The sequence below is a fragment of the Oncorhynchus kisutch genome, linkage group LG3 (genome assembly GCF_002021735.2).
Source record: "Oncorhynchus kisutch isolate 150728-3 linkage group LG3, Okis_V2, whole genome shotgun sequence".
Taxonomy (NCBI): Eukaryota; Metazoa; Chordata; class Actinopteri; order Salmoniformes; family Salmonidae; genus Oncorhynchus; species Oncorhynchus kisutch.
In genome coordinates, this window is record NC_034176.2 from 46,862,596 (window position 1) to 46,886,340 (window position 23,745).

Consider the following 23,745-nt stretch of genomic DNA (forward strand, 5'->3'; position numbering starts at 1 on the left):
ACAGTATAAACCACCAAGTGTTTAAAGTCAGTATCTGGATAACATGTGGAATGCTTGATAACGTATGTGATAATGATATATGTCGATAATGTATGTGATAATAATATGTCATGGAAATTGCAAGATTATGTTATGCATTAATTATGCATTATTATAATGCTTGTATTGCATTATAATGTTGTTTATTCGACAGAATAGAGTGTTCTGTTAACTATTGTGTGTGTTCTACTGAGGATGGGCCTCTATGAGATAACACTGACAGAGGAGATTTACGATGTCTTTGGGTGATAAAACCTAAAGAGCATTCCAGAGAACATGAGGAAATGGTTCTGTGCTATGAAGTACCAGGAACGAGATTAGAACCTCGTTTTAGGGACCAAACTGAACGATAATTTATAGCGAATACTATTTGGCTACAGGATACTCCTTTCCATTTATAAAGTATTCCTTTGTGAATTGTTCCTAATATCTGTGGTTTGTTATGTCAACTAGGGGTGTGTATCTTTGCTATAAAAGATCTCAGTAGCCATTGAGTTGTCACTTTAAATGGTTCATTAGAAAGGGTGCATCATTGAAAGTCATTGCTATTGCAAAGCTCTTATTATTAAAGATGTAGTTTAAGTATAACTCTGACTCGTGTGTGAAGTTTGACTCTCTCCTCATTTGGTAATACAGAAATTAACCACCACAGATATCAATAGAGAGGTATATTTTATGGGTTATTTAAATATTCCCTGGCTTTCATCAGCCTGCCCACTCAAGAGAAAGCTTCAAACTCTAACTAGGGCCTGCAACCTAGTTCAGGTTATCAATCAACCTACCAGGGTAGTGACAAACAGCATGAATGAAATCATCAACATGTATTGATCACATCTTTACTAATGCTGCAGAAATGTGTTTTAAAGCAGTATCCAAATCCATCTACAATATAGTAGCCAGACATTTCTAATATAGTATATAAGAGGTCATACAATAGGCTTTTTTTTACCCCCTTTTTCTCCCCAACTTTGTGGTATCCAATTGTTTTTAGTACCTACTAGCTTGTCTCATCGCTACAACTCCCATACGGGCTCGGGAGAGACGAAGGTTGAAAGTAATGCATCCTCCGATACACTTAACACAGCGTGCATCCAACCTGGAAGCCAGCCGCACCAATGTGTCGGAGGAAACACCGTGCACCTGGCAACCTTGGTTAGCGCGCACTGCGCCCGGCCCGCCACAGGTGAGACAAGGACATCCCTACCGGCCAAGCCCTCACTAACCCGGACAATCCTAGGCCAATTGTGCATCGCCCCACGGACCCCCCAGTCGCGGCCGGTTACGACAGAGCCTGGGCGCGAACCCAGAGTCTCTGATGGCACAGCTGGCGCTGCAGTACAGCGCCCTTAACCACTGCGCCACCCGGGAGGACCCTACAATAGGTTTTTTAATGCCTCATCTCATCTGTCACAAAAAAAACGAAAGCGCACCATGGCGCAGTTCTGTAAGGCTAAGAAACTAAACAGAAAACAAGATCCCACAAACTCAGGTGGAAAACAGGCTGCCTAAGTATGATTGGGAACCACACTCGGCCAAAAACAAAGAAATAGAAAACATAGAATTTCCCACCCGAGTCACACCCTGACCTAACCAAACATAGAGAATAATAAGGATCTCTAAGGTCAGACCTTAGTTTCTTAGCCTTACAGAACTGCGCCATGGTGCGCTTTCGTTTTTTTTGTCTTGTTATTTTGTTTTGGTGTCATCAATAAAAAGACGATGTATATGCCTACCACGCTGCGCCATGGTCCACTCTTCATTCTCCAAACGAGAGCCGTTACAGAAGATCCCTCCAAAAACAGACCAAGCAGCGTGGCCAGGAGGACTGGACATGGGAGGACATCTTAGACGGTAAAGGATCCTGGACGTGGGAGGAGATCCAGGCCGGAATGGATCGCCTTCCATGGGAGCAGACGGAGGCAGCAAGGGAGGAACAACGTCGACACCGGGGTTAGCGACCTCGAAGCAACACACGGGGAGATTGGCAGAGTCAGGGCTTAGACCTGAGCCAACTCCCCTTGATTACTGTGGGGAGCATGTGACTGGTCAGGCACCGGGTTATGCGGTCATGTGCACTGTGTCTCCAGCTTTGCTGCTGAACCCCTAACCAGAAAAAACACAATAAGGTTTCACCATCTTCGCTGCTGAACCCTTAATAATAATAAATAGCTGCAAGCAGCAATGCCAGGGTTCAAGCTGTAGACCACTTTGCTACCATTAGAACAAATTGGGCACATTGCCCTAGGAGGAGCTACTTCTGCTCTCCTTACTAAATGTTGTCTTCTCCAGGACGGTTAAACCGATCGGCACCAAATTTGTTATATAGCATCTATGGATGCATATCTTTAAACGCAATATTTTCCATGACTCTTGCTCAAATGGAGATCCATAATAATAATAAAAAACAATATGGCCGCAATAAGTCAACCTTTCCTGTCCAACAGAGCCACCATGCGGCCAAACGGAATCATATTTTACAGTTTAGCTAGACTCATATCCCTTAGCATTTGTGCCCAATTCCATCCCTTTGAGTAAAAATATCAAGAGATATAAACATGTGCCCGTTATAGTGCCGCCATGTCATTGATCTAAATGCTTAGATATGCTGAGTCTTGACAGTGTTTGGAACATGTGTACTAAAAATAGATTACATTAAAAAGTGCTGGGTCAACACCACATGAACATGAATAAAAACCAAATGAACCCATTTTTAGGTAAACCCAACATAGCTGCGTCAAAATAACACAGCATGGGTAGTGTCCAATATTTAGCCAGCGCTGGGCTACCAAATAACACAAATTAGATGTTTTTTAACCAAGCATTTTTCTGTAGAGAGAGAGAGAAAGAGAGAGAGAGAGAGAGAGAGAGAGGAGAGAGAGAGAGAGAGAGAGAGAGAGAGAGAGAGAGAGAGAGAGAGAGAGGCGGTGTCAAAGCCAATTGTTGCTGATCTAGGCGGTGATTCGACCACACTGTTTGTCCTCTCCAAGGCTTTCCCCCTCTGCTTTGCGAACAATAACCTTTCCATTTTCTGCATCTCATAACCTACTCTTTCCTCCATCTGGGATTTGGTCTACCTTTCTTTTCAACGTTTGGCAGATGTGGACATGGATCGTATCTGGGTTTATTAAGAAGTCGTTGACGGGGTCTCTCTCGAATATGAGTTTCCCCGCAAGAGCTCTCACTTTGGCGGGGCAACTTTCCCGTGCACCTCGGCGCTCAGCCTGGTGATGCTTAGCCTGGTGACCACTTTCCCTCTTCATTCACTGAAAGGGGAAGTTTAAACACACACCGGCGGATTTGGTCTCGCATTCAATAGCCTACACACGGTTTTATAAAAAACAAAAAGGAGTAAATTAAAATGCAGAAGAGTGTCAGGTTTAATGAGGGACACGCTCTGTTCCTCTCAGTCGTTGCGCGTAAGGAGGGTACCAAGCGCGGTTATTTGAGCAAGAAGACCACGGAGAACAGCAGGTGGCACGAGAAGTTCTTTGCGCTGTACCAAAACGTGTTTTTTTACTTTGAAAACGAGCAGAGTGTACGCCCTGCCGGGATTTACCTCTTGGAGGGCTGCACCTGTGAGAGTGTGCCTGTTCCGAAGGTCTCCACTGCGGGAAAGGAGACCCTCGACAAACAGGTGAGAGAGAGACTTACGCAATCTGTGTATCTGTCTGTGGCTGCCAAACTTTCCCGCTGCAGCCTAAACTCTGATACCGGTAATATGTTTTCAGAACAGCTGCCCAGAGCATTCAGTCAACGAGAAAGGGAGAGGTAAAGCAGACGATCAGAACAAGATAGGGTGGTGAAGTGGACGTTGAAAGGATCAGAGTGATGATGGCACTTAATTGGCTTCATGCAGTATTCAAAATGTCAATCCTCTTTCCTATTTCCTACACCTCTTTCCTACACTATTCCTATAGTGTGAACAGTTCTCTTCCCACCCCTCTCATGTAGGCCTACACCCTGTGATTTGGCAGCAAAATGTTATTTTCACTGATATGAAAATGACAGTTGCTGTCCACATTCAAATGTTCCTGTGTGTGAGTCATTTGAATGACATTTTCTGCATGTAGGGAAACCTGTTGAATGCGATCATATCATTGATTCATTTCAGGCTCTATCAAACATAAACAAATAATCTTATGGAATAGAGACAGTTGCTGTTGGAACTATATTTCAGTCACAAGCCATGGGTGCAGTATGTTATGAGATTTTGGCACTTATTATTGCCTTTATATCGATTCTGTTCCTGTTCTATGAGCCTTTGTGGTGACACACACATATTAAAGAGACAATTGAAAAAAGGAGAGAGAGAGGGATAGATGATAAAGGCTAGTGTTTAAAGCCTTGTGTAGGCCTGTGTCTCCCACAGAAAGCTTTTAAAGCCTTGTGTTAGGCTCAGTTAAAGTCTCTATCTGTTTGTTTGTGTATGTGCATGTAGGGCAAAGTCATAAATGTCTATCTCTTTGCCCCTGGCTATAACCAGACATGATAACTCCTCCCTTTTGGCTCTGCACTGGTCCTAATTGGTTCTCCCCAGGCAAGAGCTGGACAACTATGGCTAAACTGAAGAGGAGAGAGTAGGATAGGAGAAAGGGAGGAGGAGAGAAGAGATGGAAAGAGGAGAGGATACGACAGAGGGGGGAGGAGGAGAGAAGAAATGGAAAGAGGAGAGATATAAAATGTATTAGTCACATACACAGCAAGTACAAATGTTGCATCGAAACTCTTTTGCGCTAGCTCCCTCAACAATGCAATACCTGAATCAATAATAACAATGAAAAGAGTCAAGTAAAAAATAACAAGTAGTAGAAGTAATAGAAGAGGTAGTATGCATAGTAATAATGGACTGTATTTACAAGTATGAAGTGGGTAGTGGAATCAATAGTACAGTTGAAGTCGGAAGTTCACATACCCTTAGGTTGGAGTCATTAAAACTTGTTTTTCAAAACTAACAAACTATAGTTTTGGAAAGTCGGTTAGGACATCTACTTTGTGTATGACAAGTCATTTTTCCAATGATTGTTTACAGACAGATTATTTCACTTATTCCAGTTCACAATTGCAGTGGGCCAGAAGTTTACATACACTAAGTTGACTGTGCCTTTAAACAGCTTGGAATATTCCAGAAAATGACATCATGTTTTTAGAAGCTTCTGATAGGCTAATTGACATCATTTGAGTCAATTGGAGGTGTACCTGTGGATGTATTTCAAGGCCTACCTTCAAACCCAGTGCCTCTTTGCTTGACATCATATGGAAATCAAAAGATATCAGCCAAAAAATTGTAGACCTCCATAAGTCTGGTTCATCCTTGGGAGCAATTTCCAAATGCCTGAAGGTACCAAAAGTGCAAATCAATTTCAGAACAACAGCAAAGGACCTTGTGAAGATGCTGGAGGAAACTGGTACAAAGGTATCTATATCCACATTAAAACAAGTCCTATATCGACATAACCTGAAAGGCCGCTCAACAAGGAAGAAGCCACTGCACCAAAACTGCCTTAAAAAAAACAGACTACGGTTTGCAAATGCACATGAGATCATACTTTTTGGAGAAATGTCCTCTGGTCTGATGAAACAAAAATAGAACTGTTGGGCCATAATGACCATCGTTATGTTTGGAAGGAAAAGGGGGAGGCTTGCAAGCCAAAGAACTCCATCCCAACCGTGAAGCACGGGGTGGCAGCATCATGTTGTGGGGGTGCTTTGCTGCAGGAGGGACTGGTGCACTTCTAATCATGAGGAGGAAAATTATGTCATTATATTGAAGCAACATCTAAAGACATCAGTCAGGAAGTTCAAGCTTGGTCGCAAATGGGTCTTCCAAATGGACAATGACCCCAAGCATACTTCCAAAGTTGTGGCAAAATGGACAACAACAAAGTCAAGGTATTGGAGTGGCCATCACAAAGCCCTGACCTCAATCCTATAGAAATGTTGTTTGCAGAACTGTAAAGTTTGTGCGAGCAAGGAGGCCTACAAACCTGACTCCGTTACACCAGCTCTGTCAGGAGGAATGGGCCAAAATTTAACCAACTTATTGTGGGAAGCTTGTGGAAGGCTACCTGAAACGTTTAAACAATTTAAAGGCAATGCTACCAAATACTAATTGAGTGTATGTAAAGTTCTGACCCACTGGGAATGTAATGAAAGAAAAAATAGCTGAAATAAATCATTATCTCAACTATTATTCTGACATTTCACATTCTTAAAATAAAGTTTTGATCCTAACTGACCTAAGACAGGGAATATTTACTAGGATAAAAAAAACGGAGTTTAAATGTATTTGGCTAAGGTGTATGTAAACTTCCGACTTCAACTGTATATATTAGAACAGCAGCGTTGACTGTGTGTGTGTGTGTAGGTGTGGATGTGTGGGTAGTCGGTGGAAATACTTTCTAAGGTGCATATATTCTCTCCGGTGCAAATGGTCTCTAAGGTGCAGGTCTGTGCAGGGGGACATCTAGGTTTAGGTTTTCAGCAGTCTGATGACCTGATGGTACTTCTTCTCTGAGCCTGTTGGTTCGAGACCTGATACTCCGATACCGCTTGCCAGATGGTAAGAGAGTGAACAGTCCGTTGCTCGGGTGACGGGAGTACTTGTTGATCTTTTGGGCCTTCCTCAAACACCGCCTGGTGTAGATGTCCTGGAGGGCAGGGAGCTCCCCCCCAGTGATTTATGACACATGACACATTTCTTCAGGCGCCTGGGATTGATTGGTGGTGGTGTGATTGGACTATGTCAGGTACTCTGTGATGTGCACGCCGAGGAACTTTACGCTTTTTACCCTCTCCACTGTAGCCCTGTCAATGACAATAGGGGCATGCTCCTCCCCCTGTTTCCTGTAGTCCATGATCAGCTCCTTGGTTTTTCTGACGTTGAGTGAGAGGCTGTTTCCCTGGCACCACTACGACAGGGCTTTGACCTCCTCCTTGTAGGCTGTTTTGTCGCTGTTGCCGATCAGGCCCACCATCGTTGTGTCATCTGCAAACTTCATGATGGTGTTGGAGTCATGTTTGGCCATGCAGTCGGAATGGAGAATAACAATGGTCCAATGTATTTTTCCCCCGAGTGAGCCAAGAGATGTGTTGATGGAATTTCGGGAGATCTTCCCTTAGATTTATTTTGTTAAAGTCCCTGGCTACAACGAATGCGGCCTCAGGATATGCTGTTTCAAATTTGTTGAAAGTCCTGTGTAATTCTTTGAAAATGTACACAGCCGTGATTCAAACACCTGTGAATTTTCTGGGGAGATAATGTGGTCAGCATTTCATCGTGAGGTATTCCAGGTTAGGGGGACAGAAAGTCTTAAAAGTTTTTACATTCAGACAATCACACCATGAGTTGTTGATCATGAAACATACTCCTCCGCCTTTGTTCTTCCCTCAAAGTATTTTTTTTCCTGTCTGGCCGATGTACAGAAAACCCTGCAGGCTGTATAGCCGTATCAAGTACCTCCCACGTTAGCCAAGTCTCAGTAAAACAGATTACAGTTTACAATCTCTCTGGTAGGAAATCCGATAGACTACTTTAGCAGGTAATATACAGTGGCTTGCGAAAGTATTCACCCCCTGTAACGATTGTCTTCCTCTTCTGATGAGGAATAAGATGGATCGGACTAATGCGCAGCGTGGTAAGTGTTCATGTTATATTTATTAGAACAGAAACACTAAACAAAATAACAAAGAGAGTGAAACGAAAACGAAACACTCCTGTAAGGTGCAGCAGAAAACAACTACCCACAAATCATAGTGGGAAAACAGGCTGCCTAAGTATGGTTCTCAATCAGAGACAATGATTGACAGCTGCCTCTGATTGGGAACCATACCAGGCCAAAACCAGAAATACAAAACATAGAACAAAAACATACAATGCCCACCCCAATTCACGCCCTGACCAAACTAAAATAGAGACATAAAAAAGGAACTAAGGACGTGACACCCCCATGGCATTTTTCCTATTTTGTTGCCTTATAACCTGGAATTAAAATTGATTTACACAACATGCCTACCACTTTGAAGATGCTAAATATGTTTTATTGTGAAACAAACAAGAAATAAGACAAACAGAACTTGAGCGTGTATAACTATTCACCCCCCCCCCCCCCCCCCCCCCCCCCCAAATGCAATACTTTGTAGAGCCATCTTTTGCAGCTATTACAGCTGCAAGTCTCTTGGGTAAGTCTTTATAAGCTTGGCACATCTAGCCACTGGGATTTTTGCCCATTCTTCAAGGCAAAACTACTCCAGCTCCTTCAAGTTGGGTTCTGCTGGTGTACAGCAATATTTAAGTCATACCACAGATTCTCAACTGGATTGAGGTCATAGCTTTGACTAGGCCATTCCAAGACATTTAAATGTTTCCCCTTAAACCACCCGAGTGTTCCTTTAGCAGTATGCTTAGGGTCATTGTCCTGCTGGAAGGTGAACCTCAGTCGCAGTTTCAAATCTCTGGAAGACTGAAGCAGGTTTCCCTCAAGGATTTCCCTGTATTTAGCACCCTACATCATTCCTTCAATTCTGACCAGTTTCCCAGTCCCTGCCAATGAAAAACATCCCCACAGCATGAGGCTGTCACTACCATGCTTCACTGTTGGGATGTTGTTCTCGGGGTGACAAGAGGTGTTGGGTTGGTGCCAGACATAGTTTTCCTTGCCAAAAAGCTTAGTTTTATACTAATCTGACCAGAGTACCTTCTTCTATATGTTTGGGGAGTCTTCCACATGCCTTTTGGTGAACACCAAACGTGTTTTCTTATTTTTTTCTTTATTAAGCAATGGCTTTTTCCTGGCCACTCTTCCGTAAAGCCCAGATCTGTGGAGTGTACGGATTAAAGTGGTCATATGGACAGATACTCCAATCTCTGCTGTGGAGCAGTGCAACTCCTTCAGGGTTGTCTTTGGTCTCTTTGTTACCTCTCTGATTAATGCCCTCCTTGCCTGGTCTGTGAGTTTTGGTGGGTGGCCCTCTCTTGACAGGTTTGTTGTAGTGCCATATTCTTTCCATTTTTTAATAATGGATTTAATGGTGCTCTGTGGGATGTTCAAAGTATCTGATATTTTTTTATAACCCAACCCTGATCTGTACTTCTCCACAACTTTGTCCCTGACCTATTTGGAGAGCTCCTTGGTCTTCATGATGCCGCTTGCTTAGTGGTGTTGCAGCCTCTGGGGCCTTTCAGAACAGGTGTATATATACTGAGATCATGTGACAGATCATGTGACACTTAGATTGCACACAGGTGGGCTTACTGGTTACACCAGATCTTAAGTAGGGGCTTCATAGCAAAGGAGGAGAATACATATGCACGCACCACTTTGCGTATTTTTTTATTTTTTTATTTATTTTTAAACAAGTATTTTTTTTACCTTCACCAATTTTGAATATTTTGAGAATGTCCATTACATGAAATCCCCCCCAAAATCTATTTAAATTAAAGGTTGTAATGCAACAAAATAGGAAAAACGCCAAGGGGGATGAATTTGTTATTTATTTATTTTTTATTTCACTTTTATTTGATCAGGTAGGCAAGTTGAGAACAAGTTCTCATTTACAATTGCGACCTGGCCAAGGTAAAGCAAAGCAGTTCGACACATACAACAACACAGAGTTACACATGGAGTAAAACAAACATACAGTCAATAATACAGTAGAAAAATAAGTATATATACAATGTGAGCAAATGAGGTGAGATAAGGGAGGTAAAGGCAAAAAAAGGCCATGGTGGCGAAGTAAATACAATATAGCAAGTAAAACACTGGAATGGTAGATTTGCAGTGCAAGAATGTGCAAAGTAGAGATAGAAATAATGGGGTGCAAAGGAGCAAAATAAATAAATACAGTAGGGGGAGAGGTAGTTGTTTGGGTTAAATTATAGATGGGCTATGTACAGGTGCAGTAATACTTTTGCAAGGCATTGTACTAGCATTGTACTATTGTATCAGCATATCGATTGCGCAACCAGGGCTGGAAAAACCTTGGATATTCTAACTTCCGCGATGCATATAAGGCCCTGCCCCGCTCTCCTTTCGGAAAAGCTGACCACGACTCCATTTTGTTGATCCCTGCCTACAGACAGAAACTAAAACAAGAAGCTCCCGCGCTGAGGTCTGTTCAACGCTGGTCCGACCAATCTGATTCCACACTCCAAGACTGCTTCCATCACGTGGACTGGGATATGTTTCGTATTGCATCAAACAACAACATTGACGAATACGCTGATTCGGTGAGCGAGTTCATTAGAACGTGCGTTGAAGATGTCGTTCCCATAGCAACGATTAAAACATTCCCAAACCAGAAACCGTGGATTGATGGCAGCATTCGCGTGAAACTGAAAGCGCGAACCACTGCTTTTAATCAGGGCAAGGTGACCGGAAACATGACCGAATACAAACAGTGTAGCTATTCCTCCGCAAGGCAATCAAACAAGCTAAGCGTCAGTATAGAGACAAAGTAGAATCTCAATTCAACGGCTCAGACACAAGAGGTATGTGGCAGGGTCTACAGTCAATCACGGATTACAAAAAGGAAACCAGCCCCGTCACGGACCAGGATGTCTTGCTCCCAGGCAGACTAAATAACTTTTTTGCCCGCTTTGAGGACAATACAGTGCCACTGACACGGCCCGCAACCAAAACATGCGGACTCTCCTTCACTGCAGCCGACGTGAGGAAAACATTTAAACGTGTCAACCCTCGCAAGGCTGCAGGCCCAGACGGCATCCCCAGCCGCGCCCTCAGAGCATGCGCAGACCAGCTGGCTGGTGTGTTTACGGACATATTCAATCAATCCCTATCCCAGTCTGTTGTTCCCACATGCTTCAAGAGGGCCACCATTGTTCCTGTTCCCAAGAAAGCTAAGGTAACTGAGCTAAATGACTACAGCCCCGTAGCACTCACTTCCGGCATTTAACACCATAGTGCCCCCCAAGCTCGTCATCAAGCTCGAGACCCTGGGTCTCGACCCCGCCCTGTGCAACTGGGTACTGGACTTCCTGACGGGCCGCCCCCAGGTGGTGAGGGTAGGCAACAACATCTCCACCCCGCTGATCCTCAACACTGGGGCCCCACAAGGGTGCGTTCTGAGCCCTCTCCTGTACTCCCTGTTCACCCACGACTGCGTGGCCACGCACACCTCCAACTCAATCATCAAGTTTGCGGACGACACAACAGTGGTAGGCTTGATTACCAACAACGACGAGACGGCCTACAGGGAGGAGGTGAGGGCCCTCGGAGTGTGGTGTCAGGAAAATAACCTCACACTCAACGTCAACAAAACTAAGGAGATGATTGTGGACTTCAGGAAACAGCAGAGGGAACACCCCCCTATCCACATAGATGGAACAGTAGTGGAGAGGGTAGTAAGTTTTAAGTTCCTCGGCGTACACATCACAGACAAACTGAATTGGTCCACTCACACAGACAGCATCGTGAAGAAGGCGCAGCAGTGCCTCTTCAACCTCAGGAGGCTGAAGAAATTCGGCTTGTCACCAAAAGCACTCACAAACTTCTACAGATGCACAATCGAGAGCATCCTGTCGGGCTGTATCACAGCCTGGTACGGCAACTGCTCCGCCCACAACCGTAAGGCTCTCCAGAGGGTAGTGAGGTCTGCACAACGCATCACCGGGGGCAAACTACCTGCCCTCCATGACACCTACACCACCCGATGTCACAGGAAGGCCATAAAGATCATCAAGGACAACAACCACCCGAGCCACTGCCTGTTCACCCCGCTATCATCCAGAAGGCGAGGTCAGTACAGGTGCATCAAAGCTGGGACCGAGAGACTGAAAAACAGCTTCTATCTCAAGGTCATCAGACTGTTAAACAGCCACCACTAACATTGAGTGGCTGCTGCCAACACACTGACTCAACTCCAGCCACTTTAATAATGGGAATTGATGGGAAATGATGTAAAATATATTACTAGCCACTTTAAACAATGCTACCTAATATAATGTTTACATACCCTACATTATTCATCTCATATGTATACGTATATACTGTACTCTATATCATCTACTGTATCTTGCCTATGCCGCTCTGTACCATCACTCATTCATATATCTTTATGTACATATTCTTTATCCCCTTACACTTGTGTCTATAAGGTAGTAGTTTTGGAATTGTTAGCTAGATTACTTGTTGGTTATTACTGCATTGTCGGAACTAGAAGCACAAGCATTTCGCTACACTCGCATTAACATCTGCTAACCATGTGTATGTGACAAATAACATTTGATTTGATTTGATTTAGCAAGTAATGTACATTATCAATAGTACAAAACCAGTTAAGAATAGGGAAGTGTCAAGACGGCAGACTGAACACAGCTATGTAGACCACCTCAAGATAATAATGTAATATTCAATATCGGTAAGTTAGACTAAATATTAGCACTACACAATCTGGTGGGTAATTATCTTCAATCTGGATAACAACACAAAACAAATCATAAGACTAGAGAAATGTATCGACAAATATTATGCAAACAAAAACACCCAAACATGACGGAGAGTAAGACAGGGGAACATATTTCAAAACGAAAACATGACTCTTCTACAGACAGACGATTTAATATTTTCATCCCCGGGAATGGTAAAGGTCGAAACCGATCTGTTAAAATCAATAAATGACAAACTATATTAGATATTTTTTAACTAGTCAGTAAGGATATAAAGGGGTTTAAGGCAAGCCTCGAGATGAGTGACAAAAAAGCTGTGACATTGGAGAAAGACACAAACAAGCTAAAAGGGACAGTCAATAAGATTGAAACCTAAGTTAATGAATTTAAAAAGGAGAACATCGTTCTGAGAGAAGCCTTCCCTGACATACAGACTAGATCCATGAGAGAGAATCTAGACTTACAGGTATCCAAGAGAAAGAAGGAGAAGTTCCTGAATCTGTAGTTAGAGAGTTCCTCCTTACTATCGACAAAATCCAACTCGAACGTTTACACCGCTTCGGACAGATAGGGCAGAGGTATGAATGCCCAATCGTTGCCAAATTTGCTTTCTTTAAAGATAAAATAATGGTTAATAGCCTGGGTAAGCAGTAACCCATGGGGAGTGGGTCACACTCGCACATTCAGAGAGTATGCATATTATTGTGGCCCTGGTGGCACAAAATCAAAGGTCTGACTGCACGGAGATGCTTGGGAATATGGTCAGTACGGGGGACCATGTTGTGGGTGTTTTAGGGGAAGGGGGTATATCTGACCTCCATCATCTAGGACGTGACAATGGTTTATCAAATCTCCCCATTTCTGCCCTTTTTTTGGCACAGTTTTATTAGGCCTTCTCATACAGCTGCAACTGTATTTGCATTCGTAAATCAAGACCTTTCTTTAGTTGGCTCTTGGATGGTGCAACTGTTGAGAATCTGAGTCTACGGTTGTTGTGGGGGAAAGGGGTTGTATTTTTATATATTATGGATCCCCATTAGCTGCCAAAGCAGCAGCTACTCTTCCTGGGGTCCAGCAAAATTAAGGCAGTTGATGCAGTTTTAGAAATATTACAATACAATCACAGATTTCACAACACACTGTGTGCCCTCAGGCCCCTACTCCACCAATACCACATAAAGTGGGGAGAACAAGTATTTGATACACTGCCGATTTTGCAGGTTTTCCTACTTACTTACAAAGCATGAGGTCTGTAGTTTTTATCATAGGTACACTTCAACTGTGAGAGACAGAATCTAAAATCCAGAAAATCTCATTGTATGATTTTTAAGTAATTAATTTTCATTTTATTGCATGACATAATTATTTGATACATCAGAAAAGCAGAACCTAATATTTGGTACAGAAACCTTTGTTTGCAATTACAGAGATCATACGTTTCCTGTAGTTCTTGAACAGGTTTGCACACACTGCAGCAGGGATTTTGGCCCACTCCTCCATACAGACCTTCTCCAGATCCTTCAGGTTTCAGGGCTGTCGCTGGGCAATACAGACTTTCAGCTCCCTCCAAAGATTTTCTATTGGGTTCAGGTCTGGAGACTGGCTAGGCCACTCCAGGACCTTGAGATGCTTCTTACGTAGCCACTCCTTAGTTGCCCTGGCTGTGTGTTTCGAGTTGTTGTCATGCTGGAGACCCAGCCACGACCCATCTTCAATGCTCTTACTGAGGGAAGGAGGTTGTTGGCCAAGATCTCGCGATACATGGCCCCATCCATCCTCTCCTCAATACGGTGCAGTCGTCTTGTCCCCTTTGCAGAAAAGCATCCCCAAAGAATGATGTTTCCACCTCAATGCTTCACGGTTGGGATGGTGTTCTTGGGGTTGTACTCATCCTTCTTCTTCCTCCAAACACGGCGAGTGGAGTTTAGACCAAAAAGCTCTATTTTTGTCTCATCAGACCACATGACCTTCTCCCATTCCTCCTCTGGATCATCCAGATGGTCATTGGCAAACTTCAGACGGGCCTGGACATGTGCTGGCTTTGAGCCAGGGGGACCTTGCGTGCACTGCAGGATTTTAATCCATGATGGCGCAGTGTGTTATTAATGGTTTTCTTTGAGACTGTGGTCCCAGCTCTCTTCAGGTCATTGACCAGGTCCTGCCGTGTAGTTCTGAGCTGATCTCTCACCTTCCTCATGATCATTGATGCCCCACGAGGTGAGATCTTGCAATGCATATTAAAAATCATACAATGTGAATTTCTGGATTTTTGTTTTAGATTCCGTCGCTCACAGTTGAAGTGTACCTATGATAAAAATTACAGACCTCTACATGCTTTGTAAGTAGAAAAACCTGCAAAATCGGCAGTGTATCAAATACTTGTTCTCCCCACTGTATGTGTATATGTATGAATGTTTATGTATACATACAGTTGAAGTCAGAAGGTAACATACACCTTAGCCAAATACATTTAAACTCAGTTGTTCACAATTCCTGACATTTAATCTTACAAAAAATTCCCTGTATTAGGTCAGTTAGGATCATAACTTTATTTTAAGAATGTGAAATGTCAGAATTATAGTAGAGAGAATAATTTATTTCAGATCTTTTTTATTTTATCACATTCCCAGAGGGTCAGAAGTTTACATACACTCAATTAGTATATGGTAGCATTGCCTTTAAAATGCTTAACTTGGGTCAAATGTTTCGGATAGCCTTCCACAATAAGTTGGGTGAATTTTGGCCCATTCCTCCTGACAGAGCTGGTGTAACGGAGTCAGGTTTGTAGGCCTCCTTGCTCGCACATGCTTTTTCAGTTCTGCCCACACATTTTCTACAGGATTGAGGTCAGGGCTTTGTTATGGCCACTCCAAAACCTTGATTTTGTTGTCCTTAAGCCATTTTGTCACAACTTTGTAAGTATGCTCCATTTGGAAGACCCATTTGCAACCAAGCTTTAACTTCCTGAATGATGTCTTGAGATGTTGCTTCAATATATCCACATAATTTTCCTACCTCATGATGCCATCTATTTTGTGAAGTGCACCAGTCCCTCCTGCAGCAAAGCACCCCCACAACATGATGCTGCCACCCCCGTGCTTCACGGTTGGGATGGTGTTCTTCGGCTTGCAAGCCTCCCCCTTTTTCCTCCAAACATAACGATGGTCATTAGTTAGACGTAGTCTGGCTTTTTAATGTTGGTTTTGGAGCAGTGGCTTCTTCCTTGCTGAGCGGCCTGTCAGATTATGTCGATATAGGACTCGTTTTACTGTGTATATAGATACTTTTGTACCTGTTTCTTCCAGCATCTTCACAAGGTCCTTTGCTGTTGTTCCGGGATTGATTTGCACATTTCGTACCAAAGTACATTCATCTCTAGGAGACAGAATTCGTCTCCTTCCTGAATGTTATAACGTTTGCGTGGTCCCATGGTGTTTATACTTGCGTACTTTTGCTTGTACAGATGAACGTGGTACCTTCAGGCGTTTGCATCTCAGTAGTCAAACGCTTTTATCCTTCATATGCACGGTTACCTGACCAGGGCCCGGTTTCCCGATAGCGATGGAATTTAGTCTCACAAGTTTTTTAACAGTGCATCTTTCCTACAACAGTCGAATATGTAACATGCATTTCCTAAAACACCTTGCAGAGAGAACGGTCTCTAAGTGCATCATTGGAACATGTGTTGATACTGATAGGATCCAAAGAAAGGGAGCGCAGCTCTCGGATCAGCTTTCTCTATTCAAATCTTACCTTAAAATGATTATTTCACAATATTGACAACGGATTAGACGGATCAGCACCTGTAGAAATATTACTATCTAAATTAATTAAAACACTGATATGATTTAATTCACCCTTTTTTTGGATCCTACTATTAGGCTACACATGTTAGGCTACAAACCATGAAATATATTAAGACAAATTACAAGTCGCACCTTGATCCATCAGTGGGGAGGGCGTGTGTGTTCTGTAGGGAGGAGGGAGGAGGAGACAGTGTTTTTTCTTGTTCCAGGCTGGTAGGGTTGTTTTCTGTCCTGGGTGGGTGGTGTACATGCTTAGGGTTGTTTTCTGTCCTGGGTGGGTGGTGTGCAGGCTGGTAGGGTTGTTTTCTGTCCTGGGTGGGTGGTGTACAGGCTTAGGGTTGTTTTCTGTCCTGGGTAGGTGGTGTACAGGCTGGTAGGGTTGTTTTCTGTCCTGGGTGGGTGGTGTACAGGCTGGTAGGGTTGTTTTCTGTCCTGGGTGTGTGGTGTACAGGCTGGTAGGGTTGTTTTCTCTTCTGGGTGGGTGGTGTACAGGCTTAGGGTTGTTTTCTGTCCTGGGTGGGTGGTGTACAGGCTGGTAGGGTTGTTTTCTGTCCTGAGTGGGTGGTGTACAGGCTTAGGGTTGTTTTCTGTCCTGGGTGGGTGGTGTACAGGCTGGTAGGGTTGTTATCTGTCCTGGGTGGGTGGTGTACAGGCTTAGGGTTGTGTTCCGTCCTGGGTGGGTGGTGTACAGGCTGGTAGGGTTGTTTTCTGTCCTGGGTGTGTGGTGTACAGGCTGGTAGGGTTGTTTTCTGTCCTGGGTGTGTGGTGTACAGGCTGGTAGGGTTGTTTTCTCTCCTGGATGGGTGGTGTACAGGCTTAGGGTTGTTTTTTGTCCTGGGTGGGTGGTATACAGGCTGGTAGGGTTGTTTTCTGTCCTGGGTGGGTGGTGTACAGGCTTAGGGTTGTTTTCTGTCCTGGGTGTGTGGTGTACAGGCTTAGGGTTGTTTTCTGTCCTGGGTGGGTGGTGTACAGGCTGGTAGGGTTGTTATCTGTCCTGGGTGGGTGGTGTACAGGCTTAGGGTTGTTTTCTGTCCTGGGTGGGTGATGTACAGGCTGGTAGGGTTGTTATCTGTCCTGGGTGGATGGTGTACAGGCTTAGGGTTGTTTTCTGTCCTGGGTGGGTGGTAGACAGGCTGGTAGGGTTGTTTTCTGTCCTGGGTGGGTGGTGTACAGGCTTAGGGTTGTTTTCTGTCCTGGGTGGGTGGTGGACAGGCTGGTAGGGTTGTTTTCTGTCCTGGGTGTGTGGTGTACAGGCTTAGGGTTGTTTTCTGTCCTGGGTGGGTGGTGTACAGGCTGGTAGGGTTGTTATCTGTCCTGGGTGGGTGGTGTACAGGCTTAGGGTTGTTTTCTGTCCTGGGTGGGTGATGTACAGGCTGGTAGGGTTGTTATCTGTCCTGGGTGGATGGTGTACAGGCTTAGGGTTGTTTTCTGTCCTGGGTGGGTGGTGGACAGGCTGGTAGGGTTGTTTTCTGTCCTGGGTGGGTGGTGGACAGGCTGGTAGGGTTGTTTTCTGTCCTGGGTGGGTGGTGTACAGGCTTAGGATTGTTTTCTGTCCTGGGTGGGTGGTGTACAGGCTGGTAGGGTTGTTTTTTGTCCTGGGTGGGTGGTGTACAGGCTTAGGGTTGTTTTCTGTCCTGGGTGGGTGGTGTACAGGCTGGGAGGGTTGTTGTCTGTCCTGGTTGGATGGTGTACAGGCTGGTAGGGTTGTTTTCTGTCCTGGGTGGGTGGTGTACAGGCTGATAGGGTTGTTTTCTGTCCTGGGTGGGTTGTGTACAGGCTTAGGGTTGGGGATGACTCTGGACCTATACATTGGAGGGACTAGGTGTAGCGTAGCCAACAGGCGAACAGACTGCCTAGTAAACTACCTGTTGGAGCAGACAAAAATGGCAATGTGGAAGACTAGGAAACCTAAGATACAGGGAGCGGGGTGTGGTCTCGCCTGACATTGGAGCATGTACAGTGCATTCGGAAAGTATTCAGACCCCTTGACTATTTCTACATTTTGTTACGTTACATTCTTATTCTAAAATTGACATTTTTCTCATCAATCTATGCATAATGAATGGAGTCCACCTGTGGTAAATTCAAGTGATTAGACATGATTTGAAAAGGCACACACCTGTCTATATAACGGCCCACAGTTGACAGTGCATGTCAGAGCAAAAACCAAGCCATGAGGTCGACAAAATTGTCCATAGAGCTCCAAGACAGGATTGTGTCGAGGCACAGATCTGGGGAAGGTACCAAAACATTTCTGCAGCATTGAAGGTCCCCAAGAACACAGTGGCCTCCATCATTCTTAAATGGAAGGAGTTTGAAACCACCAAGACTCTTCCTAGAGTTGGCCGCCCAGCCAAACTGAGCAATCGGGGGAGAAGGGCATTGGTCAGGGAGTTGATGGTCACTCTGACAGAGCTCCAGAGTTCCTCTGTGGAAATGGGAGAAACTTCCCGAAGGACAACCATCTCTGCAGCACTCCACCAATAAGACCTTTATGGTAGAGTAGCGAGATGGAAGCCACTCCTCGGTAAAAGGCACATGACAGCCCACTTGGAGTTTGCCAAAATGCACCTAAAGGACTCTCAGGTCTCTGGTCTGATGAAACCAAGATTGAACTCTTTGTTCTGAATGCCAAGTGTCACTTTTGGAGGAAACCTGGCACCATCACTACGGGGAAGCATGATGGTGGCAGCATCATGCTGTAGGAATGAGGGAAAGATGAATTGAGCAAAATAAAGAGATCAGGACTGGGGCAAAGGTTCACCTTCCAACAGTTAAACGACCCTAAGCACACAGCCAAGACAACGCAGGAGTGGCTTCGGGACAAGTCTCTGAATGTCCTTGAGTGTCCCAGCCAGAGCCTGGACTTGAACCCGATCAAACATCTCTGGAGAGACCTGAAAATAGCTGTGCAGCGACGCTCCCCATCCAACCTGACAGAGCTTGAGAGGATCTGCAGAGAAGAATGGGAGAAACTCCCCAAATACAGGTGTGCCAAAGGTGCTTCAACAAAGCACTGAGTAAAGGGTGTGAATACTTATGTAAATATGATATTTCTGTTTTTTATTTTTTAATAAATTAGCAAACATTTCTATAAACCTATTTTTTATTTGTCATTATGGGGTATTGTCTGTAGATTGTGGAGGGGGAAAACGATTTAATCCATTTTGAATAAAGCTGTAAGGTAACAAATTCTGGAAAAAGTCAAGGGGTCTGAATACTTTCTGAACGTGGGGGGGCTGGTGATCCGTCTAGGTGAGTTTTGTAGGGGTGTGGCGTGTGAGGGTGGCTTGTTTCAAATTTTCTAGCTCTGTTAAAATGAAATAAAGTTTGTGCTTTTAAATGGTGTAACTATTTGGCCAATAAAGGTGTTTTGCAAATAAAAAGAGTCCCTCTCTTGCCCTCTCTGTCTCTCTCTCTCTCTCTGTGCAGCTGTGGTCCATTAATTGGGGTTATTTATACTCCTTTGTTTCTCTATGTACCCATGTTGCCATGTGTTACCATACACACACAGTACACATGGATTCATTATCTGTGCAAAGGTCTGGATGGAGGGAGGGATTGAGGAAGGGAGGGAGGGAGAGATTTGACGCCTCCTCTCTATTAAGTCTGTGCAGCAAATTGCAGTATTCTAAATCACACCCCCTCACAGAGCCATACCACACACGCATACACTCCATAAAGATGTAGACATGTGATGTGTGAAGAGCACTTGCTCTGGTCTCAATGGTGCTGTATCTACAGAGATGAATCAGCTGGTCTGATGCTGTTTGTGTGTCTCCGTGTGTCTGTATACACAAGGCCTGCAGATTCATTTAATATTGATGACCAGGCAACTACACACACACTATTATCAGTCTCTAACATGATTCCTTTGAGGAGATAGAAAGAGTCCAGATGTCTAAACATTATTATTGAATGTTCCCACAATATAACATGCGTACATAGTACAGGGTCTTCTCCCTACAGGCTCTTCTATTAATTGTTTTTGGCGCATTGGTCTCTGTGGGTAATCCACATAATTCATAATCAGAGATTTTGATTTTTTTTGCATTCCAAATGGTTCCCTTATTCCCTATTTAGTGCACCACTTTTGACCAGAGCCTTATATAAGGAATATGGTACCATCTGGGATGCACCACAGCATATTTTTGCATTATCTCCCAACGGAGTGTGGGTTCTAATTTGGGTGACACAGCAGAACATTTGAAAATGACTTTGAATTAAGAAATGGTGTATATGTGTGTGTATGTACTGTATTCTGTGGCTCAGAGCAAAGGGGTGATTTACTCACCCTGTCTTTACTGTTAAAATGAGACAGGATTCTACAGTATTTTTACAGTAGGAGTGTTAACTAATTTGCTGGACTATGTATTTGTGTTTGTGCGTGCATGTGTGTGTTCTCTATGATTTGCAGCTTAATTCATTCTCTATGTTAATCCCCTGCAGTTGTAACAGCTCTGCTCAGCACACTGCCTGCTAGCTGTAACCCTAAACAACCATCATAAACTGCTCTTCTGAGTTTGGGGGACAACATTTTGGCTACTGACTGTTGCTTCTTTTTTTCTTGGCACAGGACTGACTCTAGCCTTTTTGGGGTGCCAAGATTTCTGCCCTGTCTTGGTACCCTGTTTGGCCAGTGTGTCAGTAGGGGTTGTAGATTGGTGGAGTTCGTTACCATGAAATAACGTAAGAAGCAGACTACAAGTGGCTGTCCCAAATGGCACCCTATATAGTGCACTAAATAGGGAACTAAATAAACTGCCAAATGACGGCGACATTTTTGGGATGTCTTTTTTTGGTCCTGTCTGGACAGGATGTCTTTTTTTGGTCCTGTCTGGACAGGGCGTCTTTTTTTGTTCTCTTTCTTTGGTGCAGTCCGGATCAAATCTAAACCAAACATATATATGTGTTTCACAAGTTTGGACACCACAGTACAGTACAATAGAGTACAGCAAATAAAAGTAGAGTATTGTACAATACAGTAGAGCACAGTAGCATATAGTAAAGTAAATTATAGTGTACTGTATTGTACCCTACTTTACACTAATCTAGTAAACTAAACTATAATGTACTCTACTGAATTAAACTCTACTGTACTCGACTGCAGCGTTTGACATTATCAATCATAGTCTGCTGTTGAAAATGTGTTCTGGCTTTATATCCTCTGCCATATCGTGGATCGAGTGTTACCTGTCTAACAGAACACAGAGGGTGTTCTTTATTGGAAGCCTCTCCAACGTAAACCAGGTAGAGTTTGACATACATCAAGGTAGCTAACTGTCTTGACCTACCACTAGCATTGAGTGTGTGTGTTTAAGCATTAAGCCTGTGTGTTTATGTATGCTGGTGTCTCAACATTATATACCACAGCTAGTGAAATCACTGTTACACTTAACACTAAAACTACCAAGACAGCCGTTTTAAATGTAATTTCAATAACTTCATTTCAAGAAGATCCTTGAACCCACCTGTCCCTGACTTTTCCTAAATATGTTTATTTTACACTCTAAGTACTTTCTGAAGAAATATCCTATAAGACAAAAACTTTCTGAGCATTTCATCCTCAAAGTGCCATGACGGTGACCGTATGCATAAATAAATAGTAAAATAGTAGAATAGCCAGGCCTCGGGGGGTACCAATAGCAACCAGTCTAATAAATCCATTTAACTACAAAAGCATGGCCTCATTGGACCCCCCCCCCCCCCCCCCCCCAATTCATGCCCCTCCCTTCATGCTAATATCATTTGGTTGTGTTTATGAAGGTGTTAGGTAATGTACGAAATGTAAGTATTTGAGAGAAATTAACATTGTCATTAGTCTGTTACATAGGCTATATGTGAAAATGAAGGGGAAAAAAACACTAAAGACATATAATTTCAAGTAAAATAAATGTTATTAATGGAGTGCCACTATGAAACAAAAAGCAAGTGCGTTGAAACAGAGTAAAACACGTAGTCAATGAAGAAAATATCAGCAGCCTAAACCTCCAGCACATCAACACAAATGCAATAATGGCATTATAATGAATATTAGTGTCGATATGATAGCAGTCAAAAATAGTATCATTTTGTCCGTTTTTGGACAAATGATTTGTGGCCTTGCTCGTGCTTACGGTACGGTGTGCTGTATTTTATACCATCTATATTGCCTATGCCCATCGGTCATTGCTCAGCCATATATGTATATATTCTTATTCCATCCCTTGACTTAGATTTGTGTGTATTAGGTAGTTGTTGTGGAATTGTTAGATTACTTGTTAGATATTGCTGCACTGTCGGGAATTAGACGCACAAGCATTTCGCTACACTCGCAATGACATCTGCTAACCATGTGTATATGACCAATCAAATTTGATTTGATTTGTGTGTGTCTTTACACAACAGTTGGGTCTCATTTAGCTGTTATCCCTTGTCCTAACAGTCATCACAAATCTTCATCACTTTCACTTGATGGCAACACTTCCCACAAACAAGTACCGTGCAGCTGAAACCAGTGTTGTGGGTTCTGTTCCTAGTGCATCTGCCCACCTTGCAGCTTCTATTCTCTGGGAACTGTGTGCAATTTTGCTTGCGCAATGGCTCCCGTGGAATCTTTGCTGCTGCCTTGGCCCTCATATGTCTGTCACGTAGCCTGTGTGCAAGACTCCTGCTGGTGTTGTTCATGCACTGCTTCCTCCTTTCACCTAGTAGAGCCGTGCCATCTGATCCGAAACATTATCCGACACTCGCTCACCTGCTGCCCGATATGGATCCTTTCCCAGGTATGGAAAGCCGTTCAGTGTAAATCAGAATAATAATCAGAGATGTCGTGATCCATTTCTGCCCCGCCATCTGAGTCGTTTTGAGTCAGATCTTGTTGTAACGCTAATGCAGCACGTGTATCCATTCGCCATTGTAAATTATGCACGCTCTCACTGTCTAGCCTACTCCAAGTAGGCCTAGAGTAGACTAATAAGACTGCTTGGATTTGGTGGACTGATATAGGGCAATGGTTCCAAAACTGTGGGGGGTTGGCAGGGGGGGCATGGGTCTTTTTTATTTTTATTTAAGGAACTCAGTCCGGCGTTCAACTTACTCTTGAAAGTTGTAATAGTAGAATGCACAAGGTGCCATTTCAAAATTGGGTAGTGCATCATAAGTTTTTCTCTTGTCATGTCAGTCATTGCATACCTCAAGCTATTTATAACTTTTGAAATGTCCAGCTCAACTAGCCCATGTCAGCTAATGTTTTTTAGCCCATAGATTTTGTAGTATTGTTCAAGTCACTCACATTTCACTTGAATACACATTAAACATGGCAAAATGTATAGAATTGCATGAAAATAAGCTTCAACCTGTAAAATGTTCTCTCCGCCAACAAGAGGGTTGTGAACAGTTTGTGTCATGAAATGTGCTTGTACCCATAGAAATATACATGTTGCGCTAAATAGACATGATGGAAGGTTTGGGAACCCCTGATATAGGGTACACCGTTTTGAGATTATAATTAGAATA

General features: G+C 43.6%; 1 protein-coding gene across 1 annotated transcript in view; it reads left to right on the forward strand.

Moving 5' to 3' along the window:
• Window positions 1-3,022: 3,022 nt before the first annotated feature.
• The window catches only part of rasgrf2b (Ras protein-specific guanine nucleotide-releasing factor 2b), a 156,269-nt gene continuing 135,546 nt past the window's right edge, over window positions 3,023-23,745 (forward strand). The window contains exon 1 of the mRNA XM_020475983.2: window positions 3,023-3,673. Within this exon, the coding sequence (XP_020331572.2) occupies window positions 3,398-3,673 (276 nt within the window). The 5' untranslated portion in view covers window positions 3,023-3,397. The remainder of the gene's footprint in view (window positions 3,674-23,745) is intronic.